Below are 19,927 nucleotides of genomic sequence, written 5' to 3' on the forward strand. Positions count from 1 at the left end.
AGTGTGTGTGTGAGTGTGTGTGTGAGTGTGTGTGTGAGTGTGTGTGTGTGAGTGTGTGTGTGAGTGTGTGAGTGTGTGTGTGAGTGTGTGTGAGTGTGTGTGTGTGAGTGTGTGTGTGAGTGTGTGTGTGAGTGTGTGTGTGAGTGTGTGTGTGTGAGTGTGTGAGTGTGTGTGAGTGTGTGTGTGAGTGTGTGTGTGAGTGTGTGTGTGAGTGTGTGAGTGTGTGAGTGTTTACCATCACAGAGGAGGACCTCTCCCAGGCAGTTCTTTGGAACTTTTGTTGCGCATCGCTTGTGGCAGTTAAACTTGCAGTCTGCAGGGCACAGGCACTCAGGTCAGGGAGACTGTGGGCAGTGCCGTCCGATAGCAGCACACTACAAGCGACTGCCAGTGCTCTCTGCCAAAGAATAACAACAACATCTGAATGCGACGTTAATTGAATACGACAACAAAACACGCGCACGCACACCCGTAGAGAATGGGCAGCATTTAAAAAAGAAATCGGAGCAGTTCTATTCGCTCATGGAGGCCAATAAATACAATATGGAACACAGCAAAAAAAATACGACGGAACATGTCCAAGAGAGCGAGACGGCCGTCAGGGAGATGAAGCGATGAAATAATCTCGTGCGCAGGCACCGGGCGGCTTATTTCATCACAAGCGGGCATCGTGCGGGCGTTTGGGTGGCGCACCTTTGCACTGCAGGCCCTGGCGGAAGAGTCCGCGAAGCAGCCGCTTGCAGTGCTGGCAAGACGTGGGCCGCTTGTACGACTGCACCACGAAAGTGTGCGGCACCTTTACCTTGCCCGGCCCTCCCGGCACGCGCTTGAACGGAGGGAACTCCCCTTCCGTGGGGCTCCTCTGCAAGGAGACGCCGAATCGAGCGGAGAAATCGCACCAGGGTGACTCCGCCGCCAGGCACGGGTGAGCCGTGCGTCGGCGGCTCCTTGGAGGAAGACGCCGTCACAGAACTACTGCTGAGAGAACTGCTGAACTACTTGTAAGTTACCGTGAGATGCTGGACATCCGTGAAAAAGAGCTTCATAGCTCATCGGATTTCTCCAATCTAAATAAAGATTCAGATTTTCATACTTCTAGGCGTCCTTAAATTGGCCTCTTCTACACAATAGGGGTGGTGCACAAGTTTCCATGCCCTAAAACTGAGCGGCTGTCTTATGATTAAGTTTGCGAGGTGGTTTTAGAAGTAAGGATCTTGTTGAAAATGCACACAAAGTTTTACTTTGTTACGGCAAAATAATAGTGGGGCTCCATATTTGAAATGTGAATAAAAATTGCTCATTCGTGGGAATTCTTATTCATTCCTGGGTTTACTAATATCTGGGTATGGGGAACTGAATATCAGTAGCTCCAGTGATTATTGAATCAAGACCTTGGATACATTTTTTTATGACAATTGCAGCAGCGCCGTTAGCCGAACTCGACAGCAAATAGTAACCGACCCTGGGTTCTGTTTGAACGGCCGCGTGCGTGTGTGCGTGTGTGCGTGTGTGGGCGTGTGTGCGCGTGTGTGCGTGTGTGCGTGTGTGTGTGTGCGTGTGTGGGTGTGTGTGTGTGCGTGTGTGCGTGTGTGTGTGTGCGTGTGTGTGTGTGCGTGTGTGTGTGTGCGTGTGTGTGTGTGTGCGTGTGCACGCGATCGCCGGCACCGCCAAAGTGTCACGCACGCGACCCGCGTCTCACCGGCACCAGCTCCTCGGGATTGCTGACGGACACGGTCGACAGGCGTCGCTTCCGCACGCCGGAGCAGTTGTTGGGGATCCTGAAGGCGCAGCGCTTGTGGTAGTCGAGGCCACAGCCTGCGAGAGGGGTGGGATGCAGTACCCGGCAGCATGCAGCAAATCATCCAGCCAGCCTCCCACCCATCCAGCCACCCACCCGCCCAACCACCCAGCCGCCCACTCAACCATCCACTCAACCACCCACTCAGCCACCCACCCACTCAGCCACCCACTCAACCACCCACTCAGCCACCCACCCATCCACCCAACCACCCAACCGCCCACTCAGCCACCCACTCAGCCACCCACCCACCCACCCAACCACCCACCCACCCAACCACCCAGCCGCCCACTCAGACACCCACTCAGCCACCCACTCAGCCACCCACCCACCCGCCCAACCACCCAACCGCCCACTCAACCACCCACTCAGCCACCCACTCAGCCACCCACCCAGCCACCCACCCACCCACTCAGCCACCCACCCACCCACCCACTCAGCCGCCCACTCAGACACACACCCACCCACCCACCCACAAAAATCACAGTGCGATGCTAAGCTGTCGATTCTTTATAATTTCACTTGCAGTTGACATAAATGCGAGCCCGTTTACATATTACAATTGTATAACATGTTTACTTCAATACCAATGTACCTTTTAAGTAAATAAACCGTATCTGTGACTATGTGACCGTTTAAACTATACTAATCGATTTTTAGCAGATGGAAGTGGCAGCTTCTGTAGCAGCATTTTCATGTCAATGATGAAACAGCAATAAATAAGCTATGCCATTACCCCTAAATCAATACCCTGAATATGACGTCTCATGGAAAAATAAACACAACAACACCGTGAAAACAGGCCATAATCAAGATTTAGAGACGTGTTTTGACTCTCTAATTGACACGTTTGGTTGTGAAAACAGTTATTCAACTCACTGGTGAGCTCAACATATGATAAATTGCACGTTAAACACTTTCATTTATTGGGTTTCGTCGGGTGGTGCAGGGTCTTGACAATATATTGATGGGAGCATTACGTGGCCAACCCCAAAAAACAAGTGTTTATAACTAATCTCGGTTACTTATCCACGTGCTAGATGACTTGAAAACTCCGTATATTATCTGGATTGACGATTTGACCATTTACAAGTCCGAAACATTGACCAGAACAGCACCCATAGCGTCAACAAGGCATTGTGAAGGCAACGGGTGTTCTCTGAGTGGAGCTTCACTTCGGCTGGGTTCTGTTCGACTTTGTGACCCCTTAAAATATTTCCACATTCCGGCACACCACGTCCAGTAGTATACATACCGCTATGGCTCTAGCTATTCGTCAGATGCCGATATATTCCAGTCTACAAGTGGCCCAATATATGTGTTTGTACCCAGCACACCACATCGAGTATACTTCAGACGATGGCTCTGCGTACTGGTCACATGCTACCGACCCTAGTCTACCTGCATGTGTCGCTCATTCCCTGTGGAGCTTTCAACCTCGTTGGCGTGTCCATGAAGAGACAGCGTGCCCATGATGAGTTTTTAATCTGCACCTCAGCGCCCACCTTTCTCACTGTTCTATTTTCACCAGGTGAAGCCCCACAGAGCTGTGAGCTCCTTTTCAGAGGTGACCTGGCCGCACATGATGCCTCAGCGACGTCGCTTATCATCGGAACATGATCAATGATACAAGCGGCCAAATAACATGAGCGCACGTTTCTAAACGTGGAGCAGGGCAAAGCCGGAGGACTCGGAGAAAAGTCGACATGGCAGACACCAGGGTCGGGATCGAACCCACGACCTCCTTCTTACTGGGCAAACGAGGTAACATCTCCTTCATCCGAGTTGAATTTCACTTTGGCTATACCGAAACGAAATTTCGATTTTAAGCTTTCGTGACTCCAGCGATTCATCTTCTTGGTTCTTTCGGTAAAGTCACGTAGAAGGAAAATAATAAAATAATAAAATAAAACATTTAATAAAATTCTCACGTTTCAGCCACAACGCAAGCAGCCGTCCTCAGGTGAAGAACAGGGCTGTCGGAAAGACAGCTCATTCGGACACTGTCTTTCAAGGCTGTCTTTCCGACAGCCCTGAAAGACAGCCCTGTTCTTCACCTGAGGACGGCTGCTTGCGTTGTGGCCGAAACGTCGTGAGAATTTTATTTTATGTTTTATTTTTATTATTGAATTACTTCCCTTCTACGTGACTTTACCGAAAGAACCAAGAAGATAAACCGAAACGCTTCAATACTTCGCAGCTGTTGATACCGATTTTAAAACTTCACGTACACGAGTTTTGACACAATTTACCAAATGTAATATATATATAATTCATATAGACACGACCATAGCGATTGATCGATCGGCCGGGCAAACGTTGAGCGAGAGAATGAATCCATCCCTCCGACCTTCGCACTTGAGCCCCTGCCGCACCAGGCCCCAGAGCATCTCCCCGCAGTAGTCGCAGAACGCGGGAGACTTGTACGAGTGCACGAAGAGCGCGTGCGGACGGATCTGGAAATCCTCGAACGTCGCCGACGCTTTGGTGTAGCGACGGCAAAAAAAGAGAGAGGAAGAGAGACAGGAAAACAACACCACCGTTGACTTGATCCCACATTCATCAACGTCATCATCAGATGCATCACTTCATCAGCGCTGTTCACCAAGCGATACGTATTACGGCGCAAATCCTGTAATCGCATTTGGTGCGAGGGGCCACGAGGGGTGGAATGTATAATCTGCCTTTATTCACGCAAATTCTTCCTCGTATCTGTCTTGATACAGGGCCAATTGCTATTGATTTTAATAACATTTGAAAGTTATTGTGCATTGTTTATTTTATACATGGTCCTGATATAAATTGCATGTATTTCTCAATTGTGCAATTTTCCCCGTCCTCTCAACATTTAAATATTGTCAGGATGAACCATTTCCTGTGACCAGTTTATTCAAATGGACGCCGGTTTGGTCTTATCGACTTGAGGTCACGATCTTCGATCTTGTGATGTAACCCAGGACTCACTTGCATCGCATTTAAATGTGTGTCTTAGCGGAGTATTTACATCTCCGGGTGAAGTAAATACCGGGAGTAGATCAACATGGATAACAGGATGCGGTTGCCACCCATTTGAGAATGGACGGTGACGTGGACAAGCGGTAGCGCATTTCACCACGTGTTGCAGATGTTATTGGGGCGCCACGGTGGCGAGATGTTAACTACCTCGCCTGGCATACAGGAGGTCATGGGTTCGATCCCGACGCTGACACCGGCTGTATATTTGGAGTTTGCATGCCTCTCTCCCCGTGGTGGTCATGTGACTTTTTCTCCGGCTTCTCCGGTTTTTCCCTCCACATTTAGAATCAACATCAACATGCTTTTAGAGTCTTTGGCTGCTGTAAATTTCCACGTCATCAGCCACTATCATTTGTGGCCAGGTCGCTCTGAAAAAGAGCTATGTCGCAACTCAGTGGGCCTTACCTGGTAAAATAAGAAAAGTGTACAGTTTAATATTCTTGGGTCTTTCGGTAAAGTCACGTAGATACGTTCAAAGAAAATAATAAAAAAATAACAGAAAACTATGACGTATCGATCGCAACGCAAGCAGCCGTTTTCCTGAAGGCGACCGAAAGACAAAAAGAATATGAATCCCTGCAGTCACGAAAACTTTAAGTCAAGATTTGTGCAGTTTTAGTTTTCTTATAACCAGAATGATGCGTGTCGCGTGCTTCGCAGTGGATGTTCGCAAGAGTTGGTCATTGCGTGCTGGCGTCAAGGAGCAGGTTTTTGAAAAAATAAAAATACTAATAATAAGAGGAAAATTACTCAGATGGGAATTTGCATTGCAATCGCTGAGCACCCACTGGCAGAGATTGTTGCCCCCGGTGACTCTTGCAAATGAGCCTGGCTAAACAAAATCAACGGAAGGTTCCAGGTCGCAAATTTGAAATCGCACAAAGACTTTGGTAAAAGGATAGATTTTTACAAATGCGTTTTGCAAAGAATATGATGAATTTATTGCTATTTCTGCATATATATTTTATTCATTTTCTATTTTTTTTTGTGACTTGCATACCTTTCCTATACTTTGCACTCATATCGGTTTTTGTATTGTCTGCTGCTGTAACTTTCTGACCCGCCCCTTACTGGACATCTGTGAAATAGAGCCTCGGAGCTCATCGGATTCCTCCAGGACAATTTATTTCTCCAGAATTTGCCACCTCCACCGCTGCGGGCGTTTTCCATCCAGCGACGCGTACGCTTAAACGGGCTGCGCTCTTGAGCCGCGGTAACGACTGGGCCGCTTCAGTCTGACGAAGCCTTCATTACTGGGCCGCGAAGGACAGCAGAGGCACAACGCTTTCCCATGAGCAGCCTCTCCGGACCGTGACATTTACAGAACACAGACTCCTTTCAAATTTCCACGCAAGTGTCCCCCCTCTCTTTGCACGCATTGCTCCAGCTCCCCCACCCCACCCCCCTAAAAAAAAGATTCGGCTCTTCGGTTGAAAAGACTGCACGCGATAGAATGGTCGTTCTTTCTTTATTTCCAGACCTTTTAAATAAAGGGGTACTTGTGCAGAGCCCAGACGCTAGTGCAACTATACGGCGAACGCAGCGCTCTCACTGATTCACGCGTTCGCGCGTTCGCCCAGCGTGATACTGTTTCAGAGTGGAAGTTGTAACCATAGCAATCGGCCGAATGGGCCGCGGCACCGAGGCTTGTGCTTTTGGTCAGTCTACCTTAATCACGGACGCACATTCAACGTTTGGTGTGGAGCACTCAAAACAGCCGTTGGCGCCGTTCTTGGGACGCGCGGCCGCTCGTGGCTCACAGCGGCGCTGTGCTGAGGATTATTCATCGCGGCCAAGGGCTGTGTCCGTTGCGGTGATGAAAAATAATACTGTGCTCGTGACAAAAGACAGGGGCAACCTAAAGCCAGTGGTGTGGCGCCTGGTTGGCAGGGGCTATGGTGCTGGGAATGGAATTGGGCCCCCTCTACAATTTCCGCTCCATTTTCCTAGCCAGGTGCCTGGGCCCCCTCTGACCTGTTGGGTCCCATGGTGCAGGGCGCGCGCACGATTCGATCGCTACGCCACCGCCAATAACGTAACAATGTCGTGATGGTTCTGTGCTTCAACACATCTGCCCCAAGTACACTTCCCTACACCTGAGGTTGAGAGCCACTCCTGTGACCGCCTTTGAAAGACACACTCGGAAATGTCATCAGAAGAACAAAGGCAGAGGTTCACATCGCTGCAAGCACGCGTGGACATTCACGCAGAAGAGTGAGCTCAGCGATAGCAGGAAGAGCCTTCTCAGTGCCCCTTCCCGTGTGATTTCCTCATTTATGTCACCTGCTGATGATCACAGGTTTGCCTGCGTAAGTATGTATATATGTTAAACTTCTTTCACGCCGTATGTAGCCAACCGTGTGTGCGTGTGCGCGCTGTGTGTCGCTAGCTAGAGAACCAGGCGACCTGCTTTTGACTCCCAGCCATGGATAATATCAGCGGTGAGTCATGGCGGAACCATCCCTGGTCCTCCCTTATGTTGATTCTACTTCAAATGAGTAACCCGGTGCAATGTGGAAAACGTCAGAACTGTGGAGACGAAGGCGATCTGGGTGTGGTAGCCGACAACACCGCCTCTTGGTGTTCCGTGCCGGCCCTAACGCGTGCTCACAAAAGTCTGTTGAAAGTCAGCACGCGGCCCTCGCGGTACGGGTTGTTTTCCATCTGCTGTTTCCGTGCCGAGTCGGAACCAAACCGTGCACCTGGCTGGAGGCCAAACAGGGTCAGGGGCGGGGCTCACGACGTGTTCACTGCACGCGACGTCAGTCGGTACGCTGTGAGGAAGATGAACAACCCTGGCATTTTCGCGTCGTCTACGTGCGTCTTGACTCAGGTTTTTTTTTTCACCAGGTATAGCCCACTGAGCTATATAGCTCTTTTTCTGAAGTGACCTGGCCAAAAATGAAAGCTCGACAAAGTGGCTGGTTTATCACGTGGAAATGTATAGCAGCCAACCCGGAGGACTCGAAGAAAATTGCACGTGATCACGGGGAGAACATGCAAACTCCAAATATACAGGCATCATGGTCAGGATCAAACCCACGACCTCCTGCAAACCAGGAAAGTTAGTTAACATCTGGCCACCGCGGCACCCCTGATGTCAAGAGCAACGTAAAAACAACCCCGGCGCGTGCTAAGCCGTGCTGGGCTGGCTCGGCACGGCCCTGGCACGGCTCGGCAAACCGAGAGATATTTGTGCGTGCGTGCGTGCGTGATGGCACCTGAAAGCACCACTTCGACAAGGTCCCCGGCTTGGATGCCATCGGCCGTTGCCAGCAGCTGCAGAACGTTGTCCGAATGCGGGTCGTGGCGGAAGAGAAGGATCTTGTCGTACATGCCGTAGAAACCACACTCGGGGAACTGCGGATGAGAGTTGCAAATAAACGGCCCACAAATCGAGGGTACGTATCGACCGCGGAGGTATTCGCTGCGCAGCCCGCCGGCGAGCTGCTGTTGGACATTGTGCTTGACAACCCAAACGCGCGCCAGACATCACGATGCATGGATGTGGAAGTTCTTTCATACTGATAATTGTATGTGCGGGATATATACATGAAATTATTAACGGATGTTTATCGCTTACATTTTATTTTTATTCCACGCGGGGAAACATGAGCTGATGTATTCAGTCAACGGGACACTTTTCAGTTGGTCGCATTTCATTCTGAGCGTACATTGGTGTACAAAGTACATTCGTCTTGATATCTGCGGTCTTTTCAAAACACCTTCCAAGCCCCAGTCCTGGCTGAATGTTTAATAGCTACGCATTATTGGTGTAAACACAAGTGATCATATTCACTTCAAATTCACCTTCTCGGCAACATGAGATTCCTGGCCATGGCTTATATCAGAGGGAAAGTGATATCTGATCCGGTCTTGTTCTACTCTACTTCTATGGTTCCATGTCTATGCTGCCCCCTGTTCACCAACCCCCCTTCGGACTACGGACGTGTGATTATGTCCAAAGTGTGCTTGTATCAGAACTTGCCCTTTGCCTTCCACCGAGCGGTGTAATGTGAGAGTATGATGCTAGATACCAAAGCTGCGCTCATATAATGCGTCCTTATATTCATTCTCCGCTGCAGCGTAACGCGGAACGACATCATATGAGGCAGTATGGAGAGGAGGCTTGTGCACGCTGCGGTTTACGAGGCCGTTATGTAAGAGGGCCCCAGCATTAAATACAATGGGCGATAGTGCAATCGCAAATTCTCGGGGCAGATGCACTCCAAAAAAATCGATTCTTCCATGTCGACGGTTGCTCCAAGATGAAACGTGCAAGCGATGTAGAGTGAAAACAAAATACACATTCAGCTCATCGTGAACAAGATCATCATGCGGTCAAGAACTCGCGACGCCCGAGAGCAGTTGTTAAAAAGTAACATGAATTCAAATTATTGGTTCAGATTATCCCCGGGGTAAATTCTGCAGAGGGCACTGTATGTATGCCTGCTGAACTTCTTTCACACCGTACGTAGTCAACCGTGCAGAGGGGGACAACAATCACCGAGTACGAATCGAATCACTTCGTCACCCCACAAAGCCCACACTGAGTCTGGAGACTATTTTCAAGAGGGTCCTGCATTGGGACGTTTGGCCCAATGCCTTTGACAACGTCCCTTGTCAGCCATTGGCGGAAACCGGAGAAGACGGAGGAAGACCACGCGGAAGAGGGGGGTGGGTGGGTGGGGGGGAAGACGTTACAAGCGGCCACGAAAAAAGACGGCCGAGTCTGGGATCGGGTATCACCAGCGCGCCACCCTGCAAGCCGGATGAATGGCACTATTGTTGTTGTAACGTTCTGACCTGCCCCGACTGGACATCTGTGAGAAAGGGCCTCAGCAGCTCATTGCTCCTGCAGTGTAAATCAAGATTCTGATTCTGGCAATTCTGCGCGAGTGTCTGCGGCGTGGCCCGGCCGATGCGTGTATCCTGATGATGAGCCCACAACGCGAAGCAGCGTTCGCATCCTCTGGGACAGCTGCACACTGAAGCGGAAAGACGCTGTTTTTGGACGGCGAGGTGCGGTGTGCACGTGCGGCAGATCCTGCACTGCTAAACCATCCTCAAGCGAACAACTCCGGTCATCCTCGCAGAAGCAGCAGCGGCAGCAGCGGCTTCTGGCTGGTCATCGAACGAAGGCGGTGGTCACTTGCATCGTGTGGCCTCTTTTAGATGCGCTTCTGCGGCCGTCTGCAACGCTCTTCCCTTCCGATGTTAGGAAGCCACTGGAGGCTGTGCACTTTTAAATTATCTCGATTGAAAACTCGTTTTTTCAAAAACTACTTTTTGTGTTTAGTTTGTTGTCCTTTCCCTGAGCTTCTGATGAGCACGATTGGCTACGTACGGTGCGAAAGCAGTTCAACATGCATAAATACAACCTACATATATGTAACATACATGCATGAAACATACATACATGAAACATACATACATGCAACATACGTACAACATGCATACAACATACATGCAGGTAATATTGCAAGAAAAAAAAACAAAAGCGAGTAATGCACCTTGAAGAAAATAAATATGATGCCTCATTAACAACAACAACAACAACACAAGCAGTGCTGCTGCACATGAATGCATCTGGTTAAGAGATGGAGTGATGCTCGCGCGTCCGACGAGAGCCCTTCAGCAGCACCCCGAGGCTTCAACAAGCGAGTGGCCCATGGCTCAATACACTGGGGCCTCTCCACTGTCGTGGGCTGGAAATCACCAAGTCTTGTTCAGTGTGCTCGTTACAGAGAGGAGCACACAGCAGCAGGTCGGAGTAGTAGCAGTCGCGATAATAATAATACAGTCATTATTTATTCACCTGGGGAAGCCAACGAACCATTCATTACATTGTATGTTCTTACACACCCAGAGGAAGCCCATGCAGTGCAGGGGGAGAACATACGGACTTCACAGCGGAAAGGTGCTCGATGTCAAGAAGCAAGTGTTACGACCAATGTGCCACCCTTACCGCTCCAGATGAACAAATACAAATAATAGACCCCCCCACCACCCACCTCTGCCTGTTAAATACAAATAGTTATACGTGCATCTCATTATGCGGTCGGCATGCTAGCGCGAGTGATCTGTACAACTGCATTGACACGGCCGGGCACGTGTTTGGGGTGCGTTTTAATTTGAGGAGCCGTCTGTTATAATCCCGAGAACACGTTAACGGACTGATGATGAATAAATAAATAAGCAAAGAGATACCCGCGCATGAGATAGAGCGCGGACGTGCGGGAAACCGGAATAAAATCCTCGACAAACTCACCCCCTGCTCAAAATGCTGCGTCGATAATTAAAGCACCACTTAACACATCGGCTTTCGCCACCCATATTATCCATAATAGAGGTAAATGTTGTGGTTTTACTCTCCAACACACCGATGTGCTGAACTAGTAACTAATTGACACGTTTTGTTTACGTGACAACCCTTACTAATGTTTAACGAAGCTGCAGCGTCACAATCCAGAGGTTGAGGTCTACAGCCTGGTAGCAGGTGGCAGAGTGGTAACGCTTGTGTGGTTCGATTCCTGACTCTGGCGCTTTCTGTGCGGAGTTTGTATGTTCTCCCCCTGTTTGTTCTGCAAGGGCCTTCCTCTTAAAACACCATACAAAAACTTCATTGGTATTGGCCGACAACTCATGGCTAAAAATGTACCTGCAATATATTCATTCGAGATTCGATGTGTAGGAACATTGCTCCTACGGTGGCAGGATCCTCCTGAAAATGAGTCTTGAGACTCAGTGAGGCTTTCCTGGACAACCCAGAAGAATCCGGATTATAAAAACCTACCAACATGCGCCTGAATTTTATTTTAGACAGCTGCACACCGCACAGAGATCCGACTGCGGTGTGTTATGATTGGAACATTGATCTGGCAGTTAAATTCGATCTCCAGGCACGGCAGTTGAAGCTATGGGCGAGTGTCGCTAAGGCCACCTCTTCCAAGACACGTGGCCAGCATGGAAGGGTGGGCCAAATACATTTTAGAGGGGCTATCTAGTGTCACTTGTCCTCGCATGAGTGAGTGATTTCAGGGATGCATCTTAATTTTTTTATTTACACTGAACAGAGCTCTTGACGGGGTTTCACTTGCTGGAATCTACCACTGATTTTGGAGATATCTTCCTTTATCTGACCAAACATGCCGAGTGTATCTTGTACGTCATCGAGTCTTCTTCTAAATGCTCCCCGTTCGCCTACGCAACTGCAGCTTTACAATGTGCCAGCCACGTGGCAATGGCGAGGCCCTTTAATGAACAACTCTAAATAAGACATTCGTCTCATACGATATAGGCAGAGCTCAATTTCAACTGCGACGGTGACCTGGAAAATATGTCTGCACCTGGCACACCACATTCAGTATGCTTCTCTGCATACAATATCCCATCCACGGCTGTGGCTTCGAGTCCCGTGCCACCTTCTCCAGTCTACCAGCGGACCCGTAAAATATTCAGTGAGAAACTAAGCCCTGGGGTATAGGATTCATCGGGTCCTTTGTGGAACCCCAGAGTGACCAAAACAAGGCATAAACACAGCCACAAGCAAGGCAATAGCAACTACAGACCCTTGCGCTGATAACAGATTTGTGGAAACACACGCACGCATGCACGCGCACCTACATGCGCATGAATGCGCCAGCACCGTCACCAGACACCCGTGCCATCGGCCAACTGGCGAGGCTCATGGCACAAACGAGCGCCGGCTACGATCAGAGCCACGTCCACCGACTGGTGCGCCCGTAGCGTCCGCGGGTATCGCCTTGCGGGGCGAGACAATAGACGCATTCCCGACACCGGAACCACGCCGAGCGGATGAACTTTCAGGCTAATGAGAGGGACGACCAACGGAGAGCGCCCAGACGGTTCGGTTTTTAATATTTGACGCTCCGCCACGGACGCTTGCAACCCATGCCACATGCCCCGCGCGCCTGCTTGTGTTCCTTTGTGTGTGTGTCTGTGTGTCTGTATGTTAATTCTATTAGCTTAAATGTTCATTAGCATATGTGAGTACATCACAAAGTACGTAATTGATTTGCAGATGCTCAATGCAGAGCAAATCCAAACATTGATTTTAAGTGATACATTACCATTATTACACACACCACTTGTAGAATGGCATTAACATATTGCTGTTAAATTTTTGCATGCGCTTGTGCATATTTATTTTTTAAAACACATTTTGGGGGAAAAAGTTATCAATTATTGAACAATATGCTCAGAAATTCTGTTTATGTTGAGGTAATAAATGTAAACACTGCATTGCAGATGCTCATCTGCTTCTATGCATCCAGATGAATTCCAGCTGTGTATAACCTGGCGGTAAATGAAATAGCAGGAGCAAAGAGCCGCCAAGCATTACTAAATGGGCCAGCACAGCCTCATCTATTAACCAAGCAAGTACTCGTGTTGACCAAATAAATGTGCACTGTGCACTTGTGTTCCAACATACATGAAATATGTGGTGGGGGGGGGGGGGGAGTGATGCCACAGTGGCTAGCACACTCCACTATGAATCTGGCCACCTCTATTCGGTAGCGATCAATATTTGAACCCAGTCCAGGGTTCCCATATTCACCACCCCACACCGACGATCATGGTGAAGTGTGGTCAAACGACCACAACGGACCGACACGTCCTGGGAAGGCCTTCATCCACCAGTGGTTTGACAAAGGTCTGACAATTACGATGAAAACCGGACCGTTATAACTAGTATGGCGAAAGAGCATGCTGTGGTAACCCTAACCGCATTGTTTTCCACGTATTAGGAACACAATGCAGTTTATAACGTGACAGCCTTTGCACAGCAGCTCAAGCGGCCTGTATGTGGCTATAGAAGCAGCCCCATTGCCCGGCTCCTGTCCACTGGTGGCAAAGGCTCTTGCCGAACGCAGCTGTGCGGGGGGGGGGGGGGGTGTGAACGAGTCCAGAGGGCGTATTTACACATTTCACCTCGTCTCAGAACCACACGTGTCAATATTATAAAGGGTGTCTCGCTCAGCGCTTTAATCATGGCATTATCATAAAAATGCGTTCTACTTTTGCCACACGCAATCATTATCGATGTATGGTTATAGGTACAATCGTTAATTTTTGGGGTAACAAATGCACGTCTGCGGTCATGGTGTGCAGTTGATGTCGATTTGAGAGTGCCTTATGAGCAGATGTTGTTAGCCACGTGTGTCTGTGTTATCCGTCTGGTTATCTGCAAAAAACGTGAACATGATGAATGATCGACTGCTTCCGGGTGACTTCTGCACAAACACTGAGAAGATGAGATGAGTTTAGCCATTCCGGGAAACTTGGTGACTCCTATTACCCATTATGTGTCTATCCACGACTGGATGAGGGCCTCCCCACATCTCGTGGCCCATCGGGGATGTCTGACCATACTTCTCCACGCTGGTGTGTACGGACTTGTGGAGGCGGGGGGAGAGCACAACTATGGACTTTGCTGCTCTGGCCTCTACTGCCGCCTGTTGCACCTTGTATTTGTGTGCGTGGTGGTCACCCATCCGTGCAAGTGCTGCCCGGTCTCAGTCCCCATCACCTTCCCAGATTTGACCAGATCAGGGGGAATTCCAAGCGACTTCGTGAAAGGAAAATGCAAGGATCTTTTTGCTGCCACATCTAGGTCACTCCTCCTCTTGAGCACGATTAAATGTGGATATTGGGAAACTCCGTTCGTTCGTAATAGTATATAATGATCAGGGGTGCGACATACGGGTGGATAATTTAGAATACTGAATACTGTCTGTTACGCTGAATGGACGCCTACGCATTTTGAAGAGTGCTCTGGCCTGTATCATTTGGAACCTGGCTGCATTTGTTAAACCGGCACAACTGCTGATGAGAAGCAAATAGTCAAAACCGGTCTGGAGTTGTCATGCTTTGGCAAATGCTGCTGAAAAATGTTGGTCTGGAAGACCAATCGGCTGATGAACCAAAACACTTTTTTTTGGATGTGGAAATTCATACTTTTGACTGTTTCGTTAAAGAACAGGCTTAGACAGTGTGCAGTGGCGTGGTGGTTTAACACACGTTGCAATAAGCATGGAAATCCAAGTTTGATTCGTGGCCATGGCGAACATCCGTTGTGAGTGATATGTGACGTGATTCTGGATCTCCCTTCAACCCTCCTTTCACCAACCCACAATGAACAACACGGTACATTTTGGCACGAAAAAAAAACTCTCATGACCGACAGCGTGGGAAGGTCTTCATCTACCAGTGAATGGACGAAATGTTCTGAACATTATTATTGTTATAACTGAATATATTGTGCATGTGTGTACGCATGTAGCCAAAGCAACCATGAGGCATATGTGAACACAAACACACAACTGTACTGCATTTATGGTACACACACACACACACTACAAAGCTTTAAATATTGACTCAGCGGCCTTCAAGGCTATGAATAATATCTGACTCATGACATACAGTGTAGGTGATATAGATTTGTATGCGCCACAGTGCTGTCTTGTGCCGCATGTTAAGTTATAAGTCGCGTGTCCTTGCTACGTCCCACACAAGACACGTGCTGCTCGGACATTTACTACGTACGGAAGGTGGCAGGAAACTGAGCCCCCCCCCATCAATACCCCTGCTGAAGGCTTACCCCCCCCCTGCCCCCCCCTTCCAGATTATTATACCCAAAGTCAAAAAGAATGCTGGCACAAAAATAAAGTACAATTCAGCCTCGCCTCGTGCGCACAGGGGGCGAGAGACAGAGCAGGATGCACGACAGACTAAAGTGGATCGTGTCGTTTGTAAAAAAAATAAAACACATAATATATTTATTTAATTATTGTGAGTTTTTGTATTGCCTCCCACCTTTAAACAAGGTCACGCTGCACGGTTGACCCTGTAGAAATGTATATGTTTTTTTTTTATTTTAATCAAATGTTTCCCAGAAATATTTACAGTGAAAGTATTCTCAGGTAAGAGAAGTGTGGGCAGTCTATTTACTATTCCTACGAAACAATTTTTCTTATTTTATTTTATTGGGTAAGCCCCATGGAGCTGTATAGCTCTTTTTTATAAGCTACCTGGCCACGAATGATAGCTCAACGAAGTGGCTTATCACGTCGTAATGTATAGCATTCAAATAATCGAAACGCGCACGTTTCTAAATGTGGAGGGAAAAAGCGGAGGACCCGGGGAAAAATCCACACGGCCACAGGAAGAACACGCAAACTCTAAATATATCAGCGTCAGGGTCAGGGTCGAACCCACGACCTCCTGCAGACCAGGCGAGGGAGTTAACATTTCGCCACCGCGAAAGATTACACTTCAAGTAGATATGCATTGGAAAGTGGTGTCTAAAAACAGTCACAGCATAGATTAGTGTGGGCAAATGTCATTTTATAATGATTCAGTAGAGGTAAATATAGCAGTATATCGTCTCAAATATCATAGTGGATTAGGGGGTGGAGTGGTGGCACAGTGGTTAGCACACCGCACGATGAACCTGGCGACCTGAGTTTCATTCGCAGCTATGGTGAACGTCAGTGGCGAGTGCTGCACCCTTCCCCTGGCCTGTTTACTAGCCCGCACGGTTCAGTGTGGTGAAGTATGGTCAACACAGCCCCCATGATCCACACAGCATTGGGATATGCCTTCATCAATCTGTGGATTAATAAAGGGCTGTCCGTTTTTTATGATTATTAATCGCGTTTACCAACAATTACAGCAAAACTGCTCACCTCATTTGCTTCCCCAGGGGGAAAAACGGACACATGTACAGGGTGATCCATTTACAGACACCTCGTGGATTTCAAATGACACTCTTACTTTCATCTCAACTGCTGACTGAACACTGAAAGCCATGGCTTCGTATCCTAGAGCAGAGTGGTGGCGGATTTAATACTGTGAATGTATCTTCTTGGTTCTTTCGGTAAAGTCACGTAGAAGGGAAATAATAAAATATTAAAAATAAAACATTATTAAATAAATGTGAATGTATTGATATTGCATGGAGGTAGGTGGAGGTTCTGGAAAAAAACATTGCTTTTGCCATACTACATGGTACTGTGTTGGGTATATATAAATGGATCAAGCTAAATATAAAATGAAAGGTCCAGCCCAGTGACTGTTTGCTCACGTCACTGCTGTCTCTATAGAGGGCGGCCCACAAATCAGGGCACGTCGGGTTATTAAATCCTTTATATTAAGTTCACTTGCTTGCTTGCGCGCTTACGATCGTGCAAATCTTTCGGTCGTTTTTTTACCCACTTCCCGTGATCCAATCGAGCTGACATTTTGCACACAGACTCGTTGTGCGTGACAATTAATTTTCGTGAATTTTTTTTTAAAATCCTTTATATTAAGTTCACTTGCTTGTTTGCTTGCGCACTTACGACCGTGCAAATCTTTCGGTCGTTTTTTTACCCACTTCCCGTGATCCAATCGAGCTGACATTTTGCACACAGACTCGTTGTGCGTGACAATTAATTTTCGTGAAATTTTTTTTCCAAAATTTTACACTTTTTAGGGAAAAAAAATTATATGTAATTACCAATTGCTTAATGGTGGCAAGCAATCATCTGACCCATAGGTGGCGGCCATCTCAAGCCAGAGGACGAGAGGACTCTAGCCGCCACGCATATAAAGGATTCATAGTGAAAAACTTTGTTTTTACGGGTTAATTTTTTTATATATTTAAACACATGCCATGAACACATTCAAATTGCTTATTCTGAACAGTAGCTTTTTCTGTAATCAGAAATTAATACGTTCTTCTTCCTTTAAAGATGACGTATACAAATAGAAAGACATATTCTTAGGTTTTTTCGGTAAAGTCACGTATGTGACTTTACCGAAAAAAACTAAGAATATGAATCCTTGCAGTCACGAAAGCTTCAAATCTAGAAATAGAAAGACATTTGACTTCAGACAAACGAGTTCAGTTAGTTTGTATACATGCTAAAGAAGGCAGCTGTAATCTTTAAAAAGTCCCAAAAAAAATTCTAAAGAGAATACACGCATGCATTCATGTTAATGGCATTCAGATTGAACATTTGTTAAAATAAATGAAATAACAATACGCGATGTGTTAACACGAATATTATAACCCTATGTGTCCTGACTTTTGTGCCACCCTCTATAAATATAACATGTATGAACGTAGTTAATAGGCTGGGTTATGTGCCCTTGCATCGTGTGAAGCTTGCCTGCTTGACGATGAACTCATTGTACAGACAAAAGTGTCAAGAGTGAGTTACTGTTGTGTACAGGATACACAGTGTGACACGATTTGTGGGGTGGATCAGTGGTGCAGTGGGTGATGCACTCATGAATCTGACAACCCGAGTTCTGCATATGGCCACAGCGAATATATCTGAATTGGTCGTGGTCCCACCCATTCCCCATCAACCAACCTTTTCTAACCAACGTGGTGAAGTATGGTCAAACAACCGCCATGACTGACAGCACGGCTAAGCCTTCACCCAGCAGTGAATTCTATGTATGTTGAACTTTTTTCATACCGTAACGTAACCCACCGTGCTAATCGGGGAAAAAAACAAATGTATAACGGCATATTTAAGTAAATTGCTCTAATACTGTATAGCGATGGCTTCTAGTTGCGGATTAATCGAGATGGCAAAGTGGATTTTATCATTTATTCTGTCACCAAAATTAAAGTTCTAAATCCCCGTGACCTTAGCATATTTAGATTATACGTGTTTGCTTTGTTTTTCTTTCCTTCGTAATTAGACTAACGTTTTGTTATTCTAAGTGACAGTAAGGACTGACTTAGGAAACATGACCCCAAGTCAACCCCGCGCATGTTTGTTCAAGCCTGCTGTCTATCCGATGTGGTAAAATTATTTACTGACATTTCAACTGCAAACTATTCATAGTTCAAGCTGATGTTTGGCCACACCCTAAAAGGGCTTTGGCATTTTGGAAAATCCAAAACTTTTCTTGAAGTTTAAATTCAACACGTAGGATGTTACGCGACCATTGCTATGCTTAATAATTTATTCTTAATATTTCAGAATCACATCAAAATATCTATACTGGAGGAATCCGATGAGCCAGAAAGCTCTTTTTCACAGATGCCCTGTGTTTTGGGTCAGATCACTCTTGGCATCGTTTACTGCAGTTTCCTACTTACCTCTACATTGATGACGTCACACAAGGCCCAAGATTGGAAAAGATTTTCACAAATGGGTCAGTTGCCTGATGATGCCAGTGCACAACTACCAGCGAAAAATCCTCACAAACAGTTCTTGGAATTTGATTTCATTTTCCAGTATTGTTGAAGAATTTAATTACTCTCGGATTGCTAATATAGGGCTGCAGGATGCAGAAAATGTAAAACAACACGTGCTGTTTAAAATAATTATCTAAAAATACAGTAATAAAGGTGAGCTCGGCAATCCACTATTAGACAAAGGCCTCCCTACGCTGTGTCGGCCATGGGGTTTGTTTTTACCATTCTTCACCGTGCTTGATGGTAAGGGTCAGTGAAGGAAGTCGATGTTAACCTTGGCTGGGAATTGAACTCAGGTTGCTATGTTCATAGTGCAGTGCACCATTGCTCCCCACCCCCAAATGCTGTTTACCATGAATTTAATATTATCGCACTTGTTACATGCAAACACAATTTTCCCTTTTTTTTGTTACAAAGAACGTCAAATCCTTTGCATCGATCGACACACGAGATAAACGCGTCATTCTAAAGAACTGGTTCAACAGAGAAGTTGAGATAAAGTCTCCAGGTCAAGTCACGTGAAACAGCCTTTGAGAATAATACTAAAAATACTGTAATACTTTGCAAAAATGAGGCCGGGCAGGAACCTGTACTTGGCAATGTGACGCATAAGGGGAAGGAAAAGGAGTACAGGAAGACAAAAAAGCAGGTGTCTCGATGCAGTGGTGAAACATTTACAAGAAATAGAATTAAGGTAAAAGAGAGCAGTAATTTCCATGTATATAAAAGTCAAAGTTGTGAGTATGTGTGTCTGTTCAAAATGTTTAGCGTACTTACCGACATGCAACAAACTTGAAATTTGCCATGTGGGTACTTTCCAGACTGTACACCATGCAAAAATTATAAAAATACACTTTTTTTTTTTGGGGGGGGGGGGGGGGAGCTCAATA

The 19,927-nt window shown here is 47.0% G+C and overlaps 1 protein-coding gene across 1 annotated transcript in view; it reads right to left on the bottom strand.

Annotated features, from left to right (window-relative positions):
• LOC133361203 (serine/threonine-protein kinase D1-like) overlaps positions 1–19,927 on the bottom strand; it is a 45,094-nt gene that overhangs the window by 19,654 nt on the left and 5,513 nt on the right. Inside the window, exons 2-6 of the mRNA XM_061580090.1 lie at positions 8,035–8,173; positions 4,149–4,280; positions 1,700–1,815; positions 694–862; positions 236–313 (exon numbers count right to left, since the gene is read on the bottom strand). Coding sequence (XP_061436074.1) covers positions 236–313; positions 694–862; positions 1,700–1,815; positions 4,149–4,280; positions 8,035–8,173 — 634 coding nt within the window. The remainder of the gene's footprint in view (positions 1–235; positions 314–693; positions 863–1,699; positions 1,816–4,148; positions 4,281–8,034; positions 8,174–19,927) is intronic.

This window comes from Lethenteron reissneri, chromosome 8 (assembly GCF_015708825.2).
Source record: "Lethenteron reissneri isolate LAM-NWPU_2019-01 chromosome 8, ASM1570882v1, whole genome shotgun sequence".
Lineage (NCBI taxonomy): Eukaryota > Metazoa > Chordata > Hyperoartia > Petromyzontiformes > Petromyzontidae > Lethenteron > Lethenteron reissneri.